This window comes from Erinaceus europaeus, chromosome 12 (assembly GCF_950295315.1).
Source record: "Erinaceus europaeus chromosome 12, mEriEur2.1, whole genome shotgun sequence".
Taxonomy (NCBI): Eukaryota; Metazoa; Chordata; class Mammalia; order Eulipotyphla; family Erinaceidae; genus Erinaceus; species Erinaceus europaeus.
In genome coordinates this window covers 5,359,969-5,379,645 of record NC_080173.1, presented here as the reverse complement: position 1 = coordinate 5,379,645, position 19,677 = coordinate 5,359,969, and the positions used below count along the sequence as shown (strand labels likewise).

Below are 19,677 nucleotides of genomic sequence, written 5' to 3'. Positions count from 1 at the left end.
TTCCATACAGTTCCCACCGCCAGAGTTCATCCCCACCGTTGGAAGCTTTCCTAGTCTTTAACCCTCTGGGAGTATGGAGCCAGGGTCATTATGGGATGCAGGAGGTGGAAGGTCTGGCTTCTGCAACTGCTTCTCTGCTGAACATGGGCATTGGCAGATCGATCCATACTCCCAGCCTGTCTCTCTCCACCTCTCGTCTTTACTGACAGTCACTTATTCTAACGGGTAGACCCTCTGCCTGTGGAGTGCCTGGCCTACAACAGTCAGAGGGGGAGTTTCAGCAAAGAGCTGACGAGCCAATGGAAGGCTCTGAGCAGACCAGGCGCGGGTTGTTCTGCCCCTTATGCCCAGCGACAGGCTCTTTTGGTTAGCCGGGCATCATAAGAGCACCAGTGCAGTTTTACAGGAAATGAACATAAGAGGGCGGGATGCTTACAGTTAAGAGTTGAAGCATCTTTAAAAGTCAGAGCAAGATTTTAAAACAATGTTGACTGTCACAAATGTCCCAGCTAAAACCTTTCCCAAAGGCCATATGATTTTGAAATTTCTTAAGTTTTCATCTGCTCGAATGGTGCAAGGGATCAAGAGCAGAAAACGCAGGCAGATCTTAGTTCATCTGTAACCACAGCCCTGCTATGTCGCTTAAGTCTGGACTCAGTTGTGCCAATGTTCACAGATCTCACTCAGTTCATCTGTAACCACAGCCCTGCTATGTTGCTTAAGTCTGGACTCAACTGTGCCAGAATTCGCATGTCAACATCTAGCTGTGTTTTTGGACCTTTTACTTTCTTTCTAATCAGATATCCACACAATTTTCAACCCACGCCCACTTGTTTGCTTTGTATTTTATCATCAGCAATGCCACATGCTGATGCAGATGGATTTCATTTTTAAGAGTACAAAGCACAAATAGATTACGCTAAAAATTACATAAGCACCCCCCCCTTTGCTTTAACAGAAATGCTGTAATTAAAATTCTCATAGAGAGGGGAAGTGGGGACTCGAACAGGGGTTCTGGCGCCTGTCCTCGTGCTTTGTGCCGTGTGTGTTTCACCTGGTGGTGCACCATCGCCTGCCCCCCCCCCCCCAGTTTTTCTAAAACTAAACATAGGATCATGAGGTCAACAGTTATGAACATTTTACTGACCCACTTTACTGACCCTGGACACTTCATACCCAGATTTTTCCGGAAAGGTGGTGCCAATTTACAGTGCTTACGTGTGCCAGCTGCCTCCAAAGCATACTAGCCCTGGGTAGCTTTTCTTTACCAAGTCCCCTAAAAAGAAAAACTCTTCATCACTGCCTCAATTAGAAACAGTTTTACTTAGAAACTTTTCAGAAGCTAGAAGTTAATTCATATGAAGTACAAAACGTAAGATACTGTGATCACGTGGCTCAGTGCCTGGCTGAGGAGCTGTGGTCAGGGCTGACCTCTAGGGCCAGCCGTCCACATTCTGTGTCACTGAACCTCGAGCTAGTGACTCAGCCTCTCCTGCATCTTGAGTCCCAGGTTTGTAAAGCAGAGAGATCACCACTCACAGAGGAACTGAGGATGAAGAGAGTTCAAGGGGAGATATGTTTAGAAACAAAGCCTGGCACAGTCTGAGTCACCAGTCGCTGTTTTTTTTTTTTTTTTTTTTTTTGCCACCATACCACTGCTACTATAAAAAGGGAGAAAGGACAGGAGAAGCACGTACAAAGTGGCTCTATTCAGCAGGTGGCAAGGTGGGTGGAGGGATCTCAAAGCTCTTGGGGATCCAGTGCCCTATGATGGAGGGAGACGGCATTTCATTGGTGGGTGAGGAGTGCAGACGTCTACCCTGGGAAGAAGTGACACTACCGCTATGACAGTAATCCCCTCCACCAGCATTTCCTCAATAAAACCCTTAAAAAGAAAAAAAGTATGATGATGGTTGGACAGCTTGTGATTATACAAACCCTGCCCCCCCACTAAATTGTACTTTTAAAGAGAAATCTCTGTGCCATGAGACAGTAATATTGTGCAGAAAGACTTTCATTGTGAGGCCTCAAGGTCCTAGATTCAGTCCTCACCACCAGCCGAACTATATCTTTCCATTCTGTGAACTAGTATCACCAACATTTAATTGTCCTCTCTGCTTATTTTAAGTGTGTTGGTTTCATCTGTCTAGAAACAGCTCCTTCAAAACAAGAATCAAAGGAACAAAGAGTTGTGGCCCAGGAGGTGATACAGTGACTTGACGAGAGCTTCAGTTCTCTGAGTTGCTGATCCCCCCCCGCCCCCCCCAGTTCAGTTCCTCCCAGGCCGGACTTGGCCATTGTCTACGTTTCAGAGAAGGAGAAAATGAGAGCAGCAGACAGAGCCAGGAGGCAGGCGCCACTGCCCCCACCAGCTGTGGAGCTAGGCACGTGCTCTAGAGGGGCGAGCTGACTTCCAGTCCTTGCCGTTTAAAACATTGATTAGGTAAAAAAGTGACAATGAAACAGGAACACAGAGTTCCACTGGGTAAGAGTCAAGACAAATACCGGCCCAAGTGCAGAACCCAAACGAGCAAGATGCGAGTGAAAAGTTAATGAGCACAAAGAAGGCACCTCCCCCCATGTCCTAGATACAGTGGCATGCTACTTTCCTACTTAAAAAAAAATTTTTTTTAATTCTTCATTTTTAGGAAGGGAGAGATAGAGGCTGGAGAGCCAACGACATCTGCAGCCCTGCTTCACCACTCCTAAAGCTTGCCCCTGCCAAGTGGGGGCTGGGGGCTTGAACTGGGTCCTTGCGCACTGTAACATGTGCACTCAACCAACGCTCTGTGTTTTCAGCTGTAAGCCTCATGAAGCTCTAAACCCACGCCTCCATGTAAAGTGTGCTTAAAGAGGAGGGAAGGAAGTCATGTCAGATCTAGTTGGTGACGAATGACGCCAGGCTCGCCAGCGCTCCCAAGCAGCAAAGATCCTTCCGGGGACCCGGCAAGGCTCCAGTGTGGAGAATGAGCCGCAGCTGGCGTCCACGCTGAGCAGGGAGTGGAGCCCATCCCGGGGCGGCTCAGAGTTGCTGGCTCTTAAGCAACCTACTGAGCTGGCTACAGGGACCTGACGGGCCGGCCCTCTTCTCCAGGGTGACTGACTCCTTGGGCTACATTACGGACTTTCTTCAGCAGGCTTCCAGAATCCAGCCCTCCTATGTGGTAATAACACAAAGGGCTCCCAAAACGGAAAGTGTCATAATCCATCAACCCACTGCATTTTTTTTTCTATTTCTACTGATTAAAAGCAAAACAGCAGCACTGGGGCGTGGGTGGCATAATGGGTAAAGCCTTGGACTCAGCATAAGGCTCTGAAGCCAGTCCCTGACACTGAAGATGTACTGGTTCTCTCTCCCTTTCTTTCCAATAAATACATATGTCAGGAAGGAAGGAAGGAAGGAAGGAAGGAAGGAAGGAAGGAAGGAAGGAAGGAAGGGCAAGTGATGGCAGAGGACCTAGTGGGGGCTGTACTGTTATGTGGAAAACTGGAAAGAGTTATGCATGTACAAACTATTGTATTTACGTTGGCTGTGAAATATTATCCCCAACATAGGAGGAAAAAAAAAAAAAGGCCTTCAAAACAGAACAATGAGTACCAGGTAAGCTGCAATCTCATTTTCAAACATAAATAAACCTCATTCTTGAGACAGTGCTATTTTCATGAAATAGCGCAGACAGCATTTCTCTGGGAACTGGAAGAGATATGAAAAGAGTGAGAGAAAAAACTCAGTTGAGGGGGTTGGGTGGTAGAGCAGTGGGTTAAGTGCACATGGCACGAAGCACAAGGACCGGCAGAAGGATCCCGGTTTGAGCCCCTGGCTCTCCACCTGCAAGGGGGGTGGCTTCGCAAGTGGTGAAGCAGGTCTGCAGATGTCTGTCTTCCCCTCCTCTCTCCATTTCTCTCTGTCCTGTCCAACAACAATGACATCAATAACAATAATAATAACCACAACAACCTTAACAAGGGCAATAAAGGGGGGGCGGGGAACAGCCTCCAGGAGCAGTGGATTCATGGTGCAGGCACTGAGCCCCAGCAATAACCCTGGAGGCAAAAAAAAAAAACAACCAAAAAACCTCAGTTGAAAAATAAAAATGTCCATTCATTAAAGAAATCATTTGATATCCTTGGCTACCAATTACTCTGGAATGAAGAAGGAAGAGTCAGAATGTTGCCCCAGGAAAGAGAAAGATGTGGGTAGCTTAACACTACATTCCATTCTAACACAGACATCTTGACTGTTGCTTTCAAACAGCAACAAACAGAAACACTGGGTTTAAAACTTACTGGTTCTCCAAGTTTATCCAAGTTATCCAGGAAATATTTTACAGATTCACCCTAGAAACAAGAAGAAATATATAATTATTAGGGCCTGAAAATGGAAAATCTTATCACAGCAGTTTACATTAAACAGTCTGGCTGGACAATCAATCCAAACACATTCTGTTTAGTCACCAGTTCCAGACTCAACAGCTGACCCCTCCGGAAACATGAGATACCTGCCTCATTCACAAAGCACTGCAGGTCTGACATAGGCGACACCCCACGTGACACTCGCAGAAGATTACAGTATGTTTTCTGACATGACTCTGCAGCTGGAGGGAAGATAGTAATTAAAAGATGGGAGCTGCTTTTCAGATAAACAGATTTACAATTAAAACCGAAGGAGGATTCCTCTCGTCACATTTTTCTTTGTTAAGTTTATACAATTGTGATTATCTTCAAAGACAGGAGCAAAACAGCAATGAGGTGAGAATACTGTGTAAGACACCGGCGGGCAAGTGTCCGGACAAACACTCTGGGTGGTTCCGATGGGTCTCTGCTGGCTCACTCTCACTGAGGTCTACTCCTCTCAGAGCTGCGGGCAATTCTCAGCATCAAAACTGCATGCGAACACATCCCTAAAAGTCCACGGCTGACCAGACGGCAGACAGCTAAGAGGAGGAATGTGGGGGGGAAGAAGGGCTCTGTATCTCAGCTCCTCACTGTCCACTGTCCTGCTTGGCTTCCTCCCATCACTGTGCCCCACTCCCACCAGTCCCTGAGGGCGCAGTTTAGACGGAATGTGTAGTGTGCTTTTAAAGAGAGCCTCCTTGCCCTGGGGTCCCTAAAAACACCGAGCACTGGTCACCACAGTGTAGAACCTCAGAGCTTGCACACCACTTTCTTAAAGAAGCATCTGCAGAACACTGTCCTCTGCCCTCAGCTTGTTAGGTTTCAGTGTTGATAAGCTCTTTTAACGGTCAGCGGTAGAGAGTAGCACTGAGTAGTAGGGCTCTTTAAAATGTCTGATCTGGTGACCTGGCAGGTGGCACAGTGGATGAAGTGTTGGACTCCGAAGCACGAAATGCCGAGTTCAGCCCTTGGCATTGCATGTTTCAGAATGATGCTCTGGTTCTCTCCCATAAATTTTCATCTCTTTTCTTTGGCATTTCTTCTGACATTACCAAGGACAGTTCTAGAGTACACAAAAGCCATGCTTACTAAACTGTTTAATGCAATGTTTAGTTTTTAAATATTAAAACTTTATTTAAAAAACGGACATATTTAACTGCCTGATGTGAAGTGATTTTACTTATTAACCTTTTAGCATATAAATACTAAGAATCATTATGACCATTAGACTGTATGTACAATTAAATGGAAAAAATAGGATTCAAACTTTTTAAAAATCTGAACTCTTACAATATATATAAACGGAGTGGTGGCATAGCTCAGGGGGAAGGTGTGTGTAAGTCACTCCATCCTGCAGCCCAGCTTGGAGCCGTTGGCCCCAGGGCACCTGAGGCAGTCTTAGTGCTGTGGTCTGTTTCTCTGTTGCTTTTTTTGAAAACAACTATCCCCAATGCCACGTCACTTCACTATGTTGGCATCTGCACTGATGGTTCAAACAGCAGTGGGAAGGCTGTCAATGCCTGATGGGCACTGGCCACACTCACTGTGTGTCTCATGGTGAAGCACTTGTGGTTGTTCTGTGAGCAGAAGTGGTTGTCACTTTCATAGAACATCTTTTTTTTTTCCTTCAAGATTTTATTTATTTATTTGTTTGTTTGTTTATAAGAAACATAGCAGGAGAGAGAAAGAGCCAGACATCACACTGGTACATGTGCTGCTGGGGACTGAACCTAGGACCTCATGCTTGAGAGTCTGATGCTTTATCCACTGCGCCACCTCTGGACAGCACCTTTTGTTTTTTTAGTGGGAGGATGTGTATGTGTGTATGTAAATGAAAAAGAGATCCAGAGAGGAAAGTGCACAAGGTGGGAGGGGGGGAGGAGAGAGGGGGAGGGAGAGAGAGAGAGAGAGAGAGAGAGAGAGATACACCAAAGTACTGCTCAGCTCTGGTTTCTGGTGGTGCTGGGGTTGAACCTGGGGCCTCAGCGCTGAAAGCAGAAGTCTTTCCAATAACTATTATGTTATTTCCCCAGCCCAGAACATCATTTTCACTTAAGAGACTCCAATTTGGACATTTGATATACTTTGGAAAATAAACTTAGTCCACGCTGTCAAGGGAAATAGGAGAGCATCTGTTGCCATGGATAAAATTTGAGCTTTCCAGTGAAAATCGGAGTAGAGAAAAGCTTTTATCCACCTGCTGCTGTGAGTTTCCCACTATGGTGCAGATGATGTTCAGCGCCTAATGCTGAAGAATCAGGAGCAGGCAGAAGGCCGGGCTGTGGCAGTGGATCGAGGCTATCGTGCATGTATGAGATCCTGCACTCATTCCTGGACATCACTAACGTTAATCTAAAAAATAAAGTAGGTCTCTCTGTTCAGGACAAGCTTTCTTCATTTACTTGAACCAAAATAACAACAGTAGTTGAAGCGCAGGATGTCTCGTCTTCTGTTCTGTGCACTAAAATAGAATTTCTCAGTTTTACTTTCTACTATAATATATATACTGGTGGTTATAAATCACACAAACAGAAACTCTTTGGGAGCCTCAAAAAAATCTTCAAATATATAAAGGAATATATATAGTTTGGTACAACAGTTTGGTCCCAGAAATCACCTAAATTTTGGCAGCCACACATCAGTCATTGGCATCTACAGTTTGACAGATTGAGTTTAGGATAGAAACAACATTATTTTTAAGGGTCAGAGTTTGCGTGTGTGTGTGTGTGTGTGTGTGTGTGTGTGTGTGTGTGTGTGTGTGTGAGAGAGAGAGAGAGAGAGAGAGAGAGAGAGAGAGAGCGCAAAGAATTGGTCACCTCTGGCTCATGGTGATACCAGGGATTGAACTTGCAACCTCTGGGGCCTCGGGCCTCCAACTCTGGTGTGTGCCCTCTACTACACTATCTCCACAGGCTACACACTCTTTAGAAAGTTACGCGTACATTTGTAAAATGTTTAATGATTTCTCTCATTCTTTTTTTTTAAATCTTTATTTATTGGATAGAGACAGCCAGAAATCAGGAGGGGAGCGGAGATAGAGAGGGAGAGAGACAGAGAGACACCTGCAGCCCTGCTTCACCACTCACAGAGCTTTCCCCCTGCAAGTGGGGACCGAGGACTCAAAGCCGGGTCCTTGCGCACTGTAATATGTGTGCTCAACCGGGTGCGCCACCACCCGGCCCCAATTTCTCTCTTATTCTAAGGAATTCATTCAGCATAATCAAAATGACACAAAAGAAATACGTTCTCCTCAGGAGCCAAATTATTATTTGTAAATAATATTTTCTATTTATCTCGCAGAGACAGAGACTCTGAGGAGGAACAGGGAGGAGAGACACCTGCAGCACTGCTCCACCACTCAAGTCTCCCCCTGCAGGTGAGCACAAGGGGCTTGAACTCAGGTCCTTGAGCACTGTGTGTGTGTGCTCAACCAGGTGAGCCACCACCCACCCCCAGTGCAATCTTTATATAATTGCTACAGAATATTTTATTTATCCCACTAAAATGTTAAACGAACAGATGATTACAAAGTAAAAGCTGTAACTCCTTACCCACCTTTTTATAAGCTGATCAACATTCATGTGGCTGTAAATTCTATCTTGATTAAAAGTGAGGGTGTTAAGCTTTTATCCTACTTAATGAAAAATTTGGATATCACATAACAAAAGTAGCATAGCACTGCCTTTCTGGAATCCCAAACATTCTGAACTCCATTATCACATCTGGACTCAAGGACGTGAGACTGTGAAAATGCACTATCAATGTCCTGGTTTTAGCTGTCTAAATATAAAAAGGTAATGTTTCTGACTGTTAAGTTATTATAGTCTCTTTTCAAAAAGGGGAGAAATCACCCCTATTTGATCTTCTCTTGCTATTACAAATCAACTAATAAATAAATTCTTTTCACCGAAACTTCCTGATTCAGCTCACTTCCCTAAGAGGGGACCTTACATCTTTATATTCAAATTACTAGATGCCTTTCTTTACAAGGAATTTGCAACCTCATTATAGCTACAGAAACAAGCATGTGTTCCTGTTGTTAAGTTGTTGTTACCTGTTGTTAAGTTCCTGTTAAGTGGTGCTGGGTATTGAATCTGGAACCTCACAGTCTTAAGCTTGAAAGGCTTTTTGCATAACCATTGTGCTATCCTAAATTCCAGTATCTAGTGAAGGAAGTTGTGTCAGTACGATCTGTAAAGTCCCTTATGTACTTGAAACTTTTATGAAGTCAAGATATGTATTGATAATACAATGTTAATACACTTGAACATGTCTCTAATAGTTAAGTCCTAAATAAGGTTCCCTATACTCTGAATCACTCTACCTACGGAAATACATTCTGGGGGCTGTGTGGTGGCACACCCAGCTGAGTACACACATTACTATGCACAAGGACCCAGGTTCGAGCCCTCAATCCCCATCTGAAAAGTGTGTGCGTGGGGGTGCTTCATGAATGGTCAAGCAAGTCTGGAGCTCAACTTCTCTGTCCTATCAAATAAAAAGATAAAAAGACCTTGTGATAACCCTGGTGGCCAAAAAAAAAAAAAAAGGATAAAGAAAGAAAGATGACACTTTGACAGCCAGAGAGGTGGTCAACAGGCAGAGAATATGCTTTGTAAGTCAGATCTCAGCCCCTATCACTGCATGTAACTGAGAGGTACTTTGGTCTTATTAAAGAAAAAAAAAATCACTGAAAATAAAACCAACAAAAATGTGCTAATGTATCATATCCTGTCATACTACTGATATGATCACAAGACTACTGTCTGCGTTAGTTAAAAAAGAAAAGCCAAAACCTGACAGAGGGAGGTAAGAACAGCTTTACAGTGGTCAGGGAGGTGGCTCAGCAAGCGGGTCAGGACTTGCGCGCATGAGGACTGAGCTTGACCCACAGCACCACGTATGTGGGAGTGGGACTCAGCATGAGATGTCTCCCATAGAAAAAATGGAAGGAGGGAAAAAGGGAGGGAAAGAAAATAGCTTAGTAACCTTTTAATATGTACGTTAACTATGCCTCAAATTAAGCTACTCTGAAACATGATTTTAAATACACACTCACACTCAAATGCCCCCCTCCCGACACACACACACACACACACACACACACACACACACACACACACACACACACACACAGGAAATTATACTCAAATACACATATAAATGTGAGAGCAGGTGTGCTCTAAAAAGATGAATACTCCCTGGGTGGGGGGTTAGAGTTCCACGTGGAAAGCTGAGAAATGTGACACATCGACCAACTACTGGATTTTACTGTCAACTATAAACCATTAACCCCCCAATAAAGAAAAAAAAGGAGTGGTCCGGGCGGTGGCGCAGTGGATAAAGCATCGGACTCTCAAGCATGAGGTCCTGAGTTCACTCCCCAGCAACACATGTACCAGAGTAATGTCTGGCTCTCTCTCTCCTTCTGTGTTTCTTATTAATAAATAAATAAAACATTTTAAAAAAAAAGACTGAATTAGGTACTTTTGGGGGAAATTTCTCACAGTAGCTTAAAGAATTTATCTTTTTAAAAAATCGCAATCTTTCTAAATTAAGAAATAAACAATGTGTATTGTTTGTAAATGAACCATGAAGGACATGGAAAAAAAGAGCATCTCTATCTTAGTAATAAGCCCAAGAAGTTCTGATCGTTTCCGTTTGTACTTTATGCTCTTATGCAAACTTTTTATTTAGCTCAGTGCTTGGCATTCGGCAGTCTTCTCCTTCTTTCCCTTAAAATTTCCTCCTAGCAGCTTCAGAAGTGCTCAGTCTTCTGGTTATCTAAGATTCATACAACAGGTCAGCTCCTGAAAGCGCATCTGATGGGTCCTGAAGTCAGCTGTGGCTACTTCACCCTCATCAACTACTGGGTTGTCTGCAGAGTCATGATATATACTTTTCTATGCAAAAATGCATCAAGGGTTTTCCAACATCCCAACAGAAGACTTGAAATCCCCTCACCCACTGTGACAGCCCTGGTGCAGTGGGGAGAGGTCATCTGTATGAAGCACACCCAGAGAAGTGCAACCACCCCACAGCGTGGGGAGAGCACACGACACACTCACACTAGCCTGTGAATTCTAGTCCTTTCTTTAACACTAGAGGATATCTGGGGGCCTCAATTTAAGTGTCTGTAAAGTGAGAGAGGTCCTCAGCTTAGTGCTTTTACAAGAGTTCTGCCCTGGGAAACAGTACAACTGCTTTAAGTTCAAGTTCTCTTTTCTTTGGCTGGTATGTGTCCACGAGCCTGAAATTGGCTTTTGCTTTGACTCATTATTCAGGTTGTACTGCACAGTGTTCCCTGACTAACACAGAAGTAAATACTTTCATGTACCAGGAAAAATCTATGGGCTTAAGACTCACTTTTTGGTTAATTATGACTTGAAGTGCACATACTTCCTCAATCTATGTACGCAAAGAGAATTTTAAATAAAACTCAAGAGAAAAGATACTTCAGACTTGAAACGTTGAAAATTTGAGCTCTTTGATGTCATTCGTTCACTGTCTGCTTTGTTCAGAATAACTTTCTACATTACTGCAGTCATCTTGGGAAGTAAGAAAAAGCACAGCACTGGGGGAAACCTATGTGTCTTTGCCCTGTTGATATTGAGGTTTCAAATGTCAAAGTAGCCAGTGGACCTACGTTCTAAGCACAAGGTGAAGTTTTACTGTGGAGAAAGTTAAGGAAAGCCGTGAACTTAGATGAACTAAAGCACAAAACATGAGATGGTAAGATGAAGAGGAAATTAGTAATTTCTAGTATCCCTTTGACTATAAAATTCTATTCATTTTAGGAAGTAGATTTTGTATTGACTGACATTTTGTACCTAGCCTGGGAAGAGTCTGTATGCTCTTCACGCATGAAATTCACATGCTATAAACAGCACTTGTGATGGGAAGAAGCAGCCCAGTTGGCAGAGGACCTGCATGCCTGACCAATCCGTAGCAGCCTGTGCAGGACTGCTCTCTGGTTTCTCGTAACTTCTCTCTTCCCATGAAGTTCTCGATCTTAAATACAAATTTTAAAATAATAGTTTTAATTTTAAGGAGGGTTTGTGCTTTCAATGACAAAATGGATCGGCAGCTCTGAGTTTGAAGATAACAGAAAAAGTGAGGACATAACATGGAGAATAACTCCCAGGCTGGGGAAGACAGCATAACGGTTATGCAAAAAGAGTTTCATGCCTGAAACTCCAAAATCCCAAGTTCAGTTCCCCATACCACCATAAACCAGAGCGGAGCAACATTCCTTCCTTCCCTCAGTATCTAATTAGGATAAAACAAGTGAAAACTGTTATTTAAAAAAATTTTTATTTATTTTCCCCTTTGTTGCCCTTGTTTTATTGTTGTAATTATTGTTATTGATGTTGTCATTGTTGGATAGGACAGAGAGAAATGGAGAGAGGAAGGGAAGACAGAGAGGGGGAGAGAAAGACAGACACCTGCAGACCTGCTTCACCACCTGTGAAGCAACTCCCCTGCAGGTGGGGAGCCGGGGGCTCGATCCGGGATCCTTACACCAGCCCTTGCGCTTCGCACCACGTACGCTTGCTTAACTCGCTGCACTACTGCCTGACTCCCAAAAACTATCTGTTTTTAAAAGAAAATCATATCCATTAACAAATACATAATCGTAGGGAGATGTCTGACTATCTGTTGTCACTAAACAAGTGCCAGATTACTCAGTGTCTTCTATACAGCTAAGGCATAAAAAAGGCAGGATTTAGAATATAGTACTTAAGTATCTGAGAGGTTCTTGTTAGTGAAAAAAAAAATGCCATTTACTGCCCAGTTGTCAAGGAATCAGCAAGTCTGCCGATTGGTGACTGAAGAATTAACCTACCACCCTATCACCTAGGGCCCTAGCAGGGAATCCTGATTCCCTAGACACCGAACAGACTCCTCTCTCCATCATCACTGGTTACTTCCAACAGAAATGTCAGCATAAGCCCCTCATGGGCTTCACCGGACCACACACTCACTATGAACTACCAATGGCAGGGACTGCCCCACTCTCCAAAGGGAGGCTGGGTCGGTCTACTCTGTCACTCAAGTAAAACTGCTCCTGAAATAAGTGCAGCAGTCACCTCCTAATTTTGTAAATCAGCATTACATCACCACACACACACACACACACACACACACACACACACCCTGGGGATAGTCTGCCTGACAGCACAGACTTGGTCGTGCGCAAGGACCCAGGTTCAAACAGCATCAGGGAAGCTCCATGAGCAGTGGAGGGTGCTGTCATGCTCACCTGTTTGCCCCAATCGCACCCCCATCTGAGGTTAAAAAGAAAAAGATGTCTTTTGAGAACAGAAGGCTGCTGCAGGGCATAGGCCCTGTTGGAGGAGTAAATAAATAAAGTAAGAACCTAGCACCTCGGCTGTGAGCTGCTAAATGAAACAAATGAGGAAAAGCATGAGGACTATTCTATTCTGGCAACCAGAACTCAAAACCTCCAGGTTCATTTGCTCCCAACATCTAAACTCTGCATATCAAGTTAAAATTCAGAGTGCGTAGCACATCTTCTCGTGTGGCTTGCGGCTGAAAATTGCCTGTGGGCTGAAAAGAGCCAATGAAATCCAACAGAATCAGAACTGTAACTTCAGGTGTAAGGATTCTGTTTTCTACTAAACTGGTGTACTAGTCTGAAAAATCTAGCCTTTAATTGCAGGTGATTATATGTATCTGTAAACTGCAGAGACTTCACTGTGAGAAAAAGTAGAAGTAGTAAGCAAATTTAAAGTGGCATCATTTGGGGTGGTCAAGAGAGCCAAGATTGTTACAGCACAGAATTTGTATGTGTGAGGTCCCAGAGGCTGCAGGTTCAATGCCCAGCAACATCTTACACCATAGCTGACCAGCTCTGGTCTAGGGGTCTCTCCCCCATTCTCTTTCAAATAAACACAGTAGTGTAGAAAATATTAAGATTAACTGAAAATATGCACTACCAAGATGATTAGCAGTGAGGAATTTTTCTTTTGAAATAATGTGATTTTGCCAATGACAGAATGACTCCAATATCCAGTTTCTCTTTATATATAGTCAAATTCTTGTTGAGTGTTATAAACAGCAAATCACTTCCTAAAATACTAGTAAATTATAGCATCTATGTTTATATCTATACTGGATGCGTTTAATGTGATAAAGTAGTTGGTTTTTTTTTTTTTCCTCCAGGGTTATTGCTGGGGCTCAGTGCCTGCACTATGAATCCACTGCTCCTGGAGGCTATTTTTTTCCCTTTTGTTGCCCTTGTTGTTTTATCATTGTTGTGGTTATTATTATTGTTATTGATGTCATTGTTGTCGGCCAGGGCAGAGAGAAATGGAGAGAGGCGGGGAAGACAGAGATGGGGAGAGAAAGACAGACACCTGCAGACCTGTTTCACCGCCTGTGAAGTGACTCCCCTGTAGGTGGGGAGCCAGGGGCCCGAACCGGGATCCTTATGCTTATGCTGGTCCCTGAACTTTGCTCCACGTGCGCTTAACCCGCTACGCTACCGCCCGATCCCCTGTCGTTTTACACACTTCAGATGCATATGAAGTCATCCTATTTGCAAGTCTGAAATATTTCAAGAGGAAAAAAGATGAGGAATGAGAGAAAATGATTTTACAGAGAAAGATTTACAGATACACATAATCATCTGCAATTAAAGTCTAGGTTTTTCAGATTAATACATCAGGGTAGCAGAAAACAGGACGCTTGCACGCTAAATTACAGCTCTGATTCTACTGGATTTCCTCGGCTCTTTTCCGCCTACAGATAATTCTCCCATTAGTCACACAAAAAGATGCCAAGAACCCTTCAGCTGACGGCAGCTGTGAGCTGTGCTGTCAGTGCCACCAGGTCCCTGTGCATCTGTGACTGTACCTTTCAATCTACAGTGTTCAGTCTACAGTTCCCAACCAAAGGCAGGTCAGAGCGTCTGCTGACCACTCAGTAGACAGGATGCACGAAGAATATGCTTGGAGAAATCTAGTCCAGGGGAAATTCATTAACTTGACTTTAAAGCTAACAAACAAGAAGGTCACGAGCGACACCAAAGTACAGCTCGACCGTGGCACGTGCAGTGCCAGGCAGCAAGCCTCATGCGCCCGAGTCTTGAGCCCCACGGCCGAGAAACTCCTCCCGAAGCTCACCACCGACGTTTGTGGACGGTGGCTGTTACAGCCCTGCAAGTGTCTCAGTGAAGCCAGATCTAAATCCAGAACTGGTAAACAGCGTTCTGAAAATAAACTGAATAAAACCTTTTCCATTTAGCATGTCTTTATAGAAGGTCCTTAGTAAGAATCAAATGCCATGGGACAGAGGTAGAGGTCAGTGGTAAATGCATTTCACACGTATGAAGCCTGGGTTTTGATCTCTGGCACTGAGAAACAAAGTCAAGGAGCAAATATAGATAGGGCTGGGAAGACAGTATAACCGTTATGCAAAAGGACTTTTTTTTTTTTTTTAAGATTCACTTTTTTCTAGAGTTTCCTTTTTTAACTTTTTAAAGAAACTATATTTATTGGATAGAGAGAGCCAGAAATTTGAAGAGAAGGGCAGACAGAGAGGGAGAGAAACAGAAAGAGACCTGCAACACTGCTTCAGCACTTGCAAAGCCTCCCCTACAGGTAGGGCTGGGTGCTCTGAGCTTGGGCTCTTAGACCTGCAGTCACGTGAGTTTTGAGTCTAGAAAAATTCCCAAGTTAAAATACATTTTTAAAAAATAGAAAACCGTGTACAACCTCAACAACACTAAATGTTTAGCTTTGCCAGACCAGAGCCTTTCAGAAAGAAGTGACAGCACACACTGGCCGCAAGTCCACTTTCACAGGGGAAATGAAGCAATGTGCTGGGGTGTCACCCCTTCTTCTACCCACCCCTTCTGTCTCTCTATCTGCAGTTAAAAAAGTAAAGAGTCTGGTGGAACTACTCAGACACAAATACCAGGGAGACAGTCCCCTCAATAGCACAACAGACTTTCACGCCCGAGCTCCCAGAGGTTCCAAGTTCAATCCCTGACACTGTCATTAGCAAGAGCCAAGCAGTTTTCTGCTAACCATGAAAAAGAAGATGGTGTGGCTCTGCTTTAGGATATGCGCTAGATGCATTCTGAACCCCCAGCTCAGACGCCGCACTTACAACCATCAGCAGTCATTGTGACAGTCAGCATTAGCTAATTCCCAAGCCAACAGGGCAGTGAGAAGGGAACCCAGGTGCCTTCACTGTCTGGAGTTCAACAGATGATCCCCAAGACTCTTGCTGGCAGACAAGCTGGACAACTCCCACACAAGCACTAACTACCCTCCCTTCCCCACCACCACGTCAGATAGCAAAGCAGGATGATCTGCAAATATTTCCAAATACTAGTGAGCGTCGCTGAAAAGCTTGTAGTGGCGTATCAGTTCCTGTTCCCAATTCACCCCGATGCAGGGGAGTAAGGACAGCACAGCAGTGTCAGACACGGCCCTGGAATTCAAGGTCCCATCATGGCTCGGCTGGGACCCTCGCCTCTATGAACGTGGCTTCTATAAGCAAAATTCAGTACACCTACAGCAAGCTCTCAGGCCACTTTTATGCCACTGTCTTAATGATTCTGCTTATTCTTGACAGCAAAGGACCCAACGGCGGCTACTACAGCACTCATCATCATCTGCAACCTGTCAGCCCCCGCTAGATCTGGAGTTCCCACTAAAGCAGCCAGATACGCAGAGCGAATCCGCAGGGCCTACCTACCAAGCCCAGAATAGAGTGTGGGCAGTTATTCACAACAAGGCTGCTGAAGGGACAGAGAATGAGTGTCATGTATGAAGCTATTACCCTCACTAAATGGGGGGGGGGGGTGTGAGGAAAGAAAGATATATACGTATGTATATACATAATTGCGTATGGAATCAAGCAGCAAGTGAAAAGCTCTGTTTACTGACCTCACAGATTAACATTATTAACTGACATTAACTCTTCTGAGAGTGATGTTCAAAGACATTGGCTACCACAAACACAACGTCCTCACAAACCCTATAAACCCCGGCCGCTAAGCCAGGCGGGAAAGTACTAGAAACGGGCAGTGAGAAGTCAGCCTGATCTCTGCATTACTGCCAACATAAAGGAAATCGTGGCCTTCACCTGACTAGAGCTTCCCGGGACACCACTGAACATTTACTTCTGGGAAGCATCCTGGTTTCCACAGCATGACGTGCTCCGAAACTTCCCTGCACCTGTCTGTTGGCATGTCCTCTGAACAGCTTCAGAGGGCTTGGGGGGGGTCTCCTGAGACTTGATCCTGAGTCCTAGCATTTGTTTACACTTCTCCTTGAGTAATTGCATTCATTCATTCATTTTTTTTTTTTAAATATTTATTTATTTCCTTTTTCTTGCCCTTGTTTTTATTGTTGTTGTAGTTATTATTGTTGGATAGGACAAGGAGAAATGGAGAGAGGAGGGGAAGACAGAGAGGGTGAGAGAAAGACAGATACCTGCAGACCTGCTTCACCGCCTGGGAAGCGACTCCCCTGCAGGTGGGGAGCCAGGGTTCGAACCAGGATCCTTACGCCGGTCCTTGCGCTTTGCGCCACCTGCACTTAACCTGCTGCACTACAGCCCGACTCCCTCTGCATTCATTCTACAGATTTCAAATTCCATCTGAACACAAATTACTCCTAAATCTCTAATTCCTGTCAAAGTTCTGTTCTGGATTTCAGATTCAGGGGTCAAACAGTCTACCGGATTCCATCTGTATGTCTCACAGAGATCTCAACTTCATATACTCAAACCAAAGTCATTAACGCAAATCTCAGATCTCTTCCTTGAATACTGTGCATTTCAACAAAACCATCGCCATTCACCAGGCTGTTAAGACAGACAAAAACCTGAGTCCCATTAATGTTTGCCCGGCTCTCGCCGCATACCCGTTACTCGAGCCCCGGAGGTCTCCCCGACAGGGAACTCCAGGTGTTCAGACACTGCAAACTCGGACCGCCTGGCATCCTGACTGCTTGCTCCCCTCCCTTCCTCCAGTTCCCACCTTAGACTCTGCACAGTGAGGCTCCCTGTCTCCGGACTCTCCCCTCTCGTCACCGGGCCGACACTCTCTGGTGGAGGAGTCTGAGCCCACGCAGGACTCCTGAGGCCGTCCCCTTACTCTCCTTCTGTTCCCTATTGGCCAGTTCAGCACAGGCTCTCCCAGTCAACGAGCACAGCGCTTACTGTATTTAGTTCTCTAGCCAATGCCCAGCCTACAAAACACAGCACAACACAACAAGCCTGCCTCATTCCTAGGAGTCCTATGGCGTGGTGTAACATGGCTGCTCCACCCCCCACCCCCCGACCTGGCAGAGCGCATGAGCGACCATGCATGAGGACTCAGGTTCAAGCCCCCAGTCCCCACCTGTGTGGCGAAAGTTTCCCAAGAGGTGGAACGGTGCTGCAGGTGTCTCTCCTCCTCCTTCCCCTCCCCTCTCTCCAATGATAAAGTTTTAAATGGCTACGGAAACAGTTACCAAATTCGTTGAAGAACACAACACATCTCCTGAAATTGAACAGCTAGGGCTGTCCTGATCTTAGGGCTTTTAATATTTGTTCGTCACTTTTCACATTTAAGCAGGAGAAAAATTCAGATTATCACAGTAATAAAAATGGATAATCTTTAAAAATAATGTTGATATGGTATAACATTCAAAAATATAACAATCATTAAAATTAATATATATATAATAATCATATGTAATATTTTCTTCCCCAAAAGACAGGTTATCTTCCTGTTTAACTCAAATGTGTAAAATGTTACACAGCAAGCTGGAAACTGGGCTTCTTACTAAATTGTAAAACATGTTTAACATTAAAGTTTTTTTAGTATCCTTTAAATATATGTATTTAATGAGAGATGCCAAGGCACTACTCCAGCATATGCAATGTGATCCCTGGACTTCAAATGCTCTATGTGCCAAATCCTTGCAGGTTGCAACAACCTATATATAAATTGTTTGCAACAACTGATAACATGATTTGTAAAGCCAAGAAAATACTCAGCAAGTCTAAGTGATTCTCCTTGACTTGGTCCAGAGTTGAACACATTATCACTTATGCTAACAATTTGAAATTTTTAAAGTTATAGCCATTAACTAAAAGACAGTTCTGCTGCAAAGCTGACTAGTTGCTAAGTTAAAAATTGCAAATATCTTATATGGTAATATTTAAACTAAGCAGGCTGATATCACATGCCCCCCCCAAGATTATTGGGTTGTTGGAAAAGTCATGATGTTTTTTTTCCTGTTTTTCTATACAAAAATGTATCACGATTTTTCTGACAACCAAATATTTCAACTAGGAAAAATAGTGCTTGTCACTTTGTGAATAGTTTTTAATTATCTGAGTGTCTGAAAATCAACAGAATTGTACTGATAGACCATCTTATTTTTGATAAAGTACACACACGGCAAAATATAACCATATAAATCTCACTTGCTAGGCATTATGTAACAGACAGACCTGGTCAAGCAGTAAGTGTGACCTGCTCTCACAACAACTGTGACAAGCTCAGGAAACCTAGCGTAGTTGCTCACTCACCTAGCTTCTGTGGTTTTCTCTTTCTTAATAAGTGAATACAACCACACTTTGCATGATGAAGCCCAAGTGAAAATCACACGACAAAAGGTGATAATTATATGACTTCTTGTAGGAAGGTACTTCCTGCTTACACAAAAATGACTGTTTGCAGTGAGGGAAATAGCACAGTGGGTAGAGTAGAGGGTGTGCATATTTGAATGCAAGACTTGGATTCCTGGCACCACCTACGCTGAAGCATTGCTTTGATCTCTCTCATAAAATAAATATATCTTAAAAAAAAAAGAGAGAGAGAAATATCGGGGGGGGGGGGAAGTAACTAGGATATTGGGGGAGGAGGGCTTTTACTCCAGTTATTCCTTAACTTTTCAGAACAGCTAAAAGAGAAAAGTTTAGGGCAAGAGAAAATTAAAAAAGAAAAGTCTGGAAGAAATCATGTTGAGTGAAGTAAGTCAGAGACAGGAGGATGAATCTGGGATGATCTCACTCTCAGGCCGAAGTTGAAAAACAAGATCAGAAGAAAAAACACAAGTAGAACCTGAACTGGAGTTGGTGTATTGCACCAAAGTAAAAGACTCTGGGAGAATACAGGTCCAAAAAGGATGACAGAGGACCTAGTGGGGGTTGTGTTGTTATGTGGAAAACTGGGGAATGTTATGCATGTACAAACTATTGTATTTACTGTCGAATGTAAAACATTAACCCCCCAATAAAAAAATTAAAAAA

The 19,677-nt window shown here is 43.9% G+C and overlaps 1 protein-coding gene across 1 annotated transcript in view; it reads right to left on the bottom strand.

Moving 5' to 3' along the window:
• The window catches only part of GNA13 (G protein subunit alpha 13), a 41,271-nt gene that overhangs the window by 6,048 nt on the left and 15,546 nt on the right, over nt 1-19,677 (bottom strand). Inside the window, exon 3 of the mRNA XM_007524333.3 lies at nt 4,288-4,338. Within this exon, the coding sequence (XP_007524395.1) occupies nt 4,288-4,338 (51 nt within the window). The remainder of the gene's footprint in view (nt 1-4,287; nt 4,339-19,677) is intronic.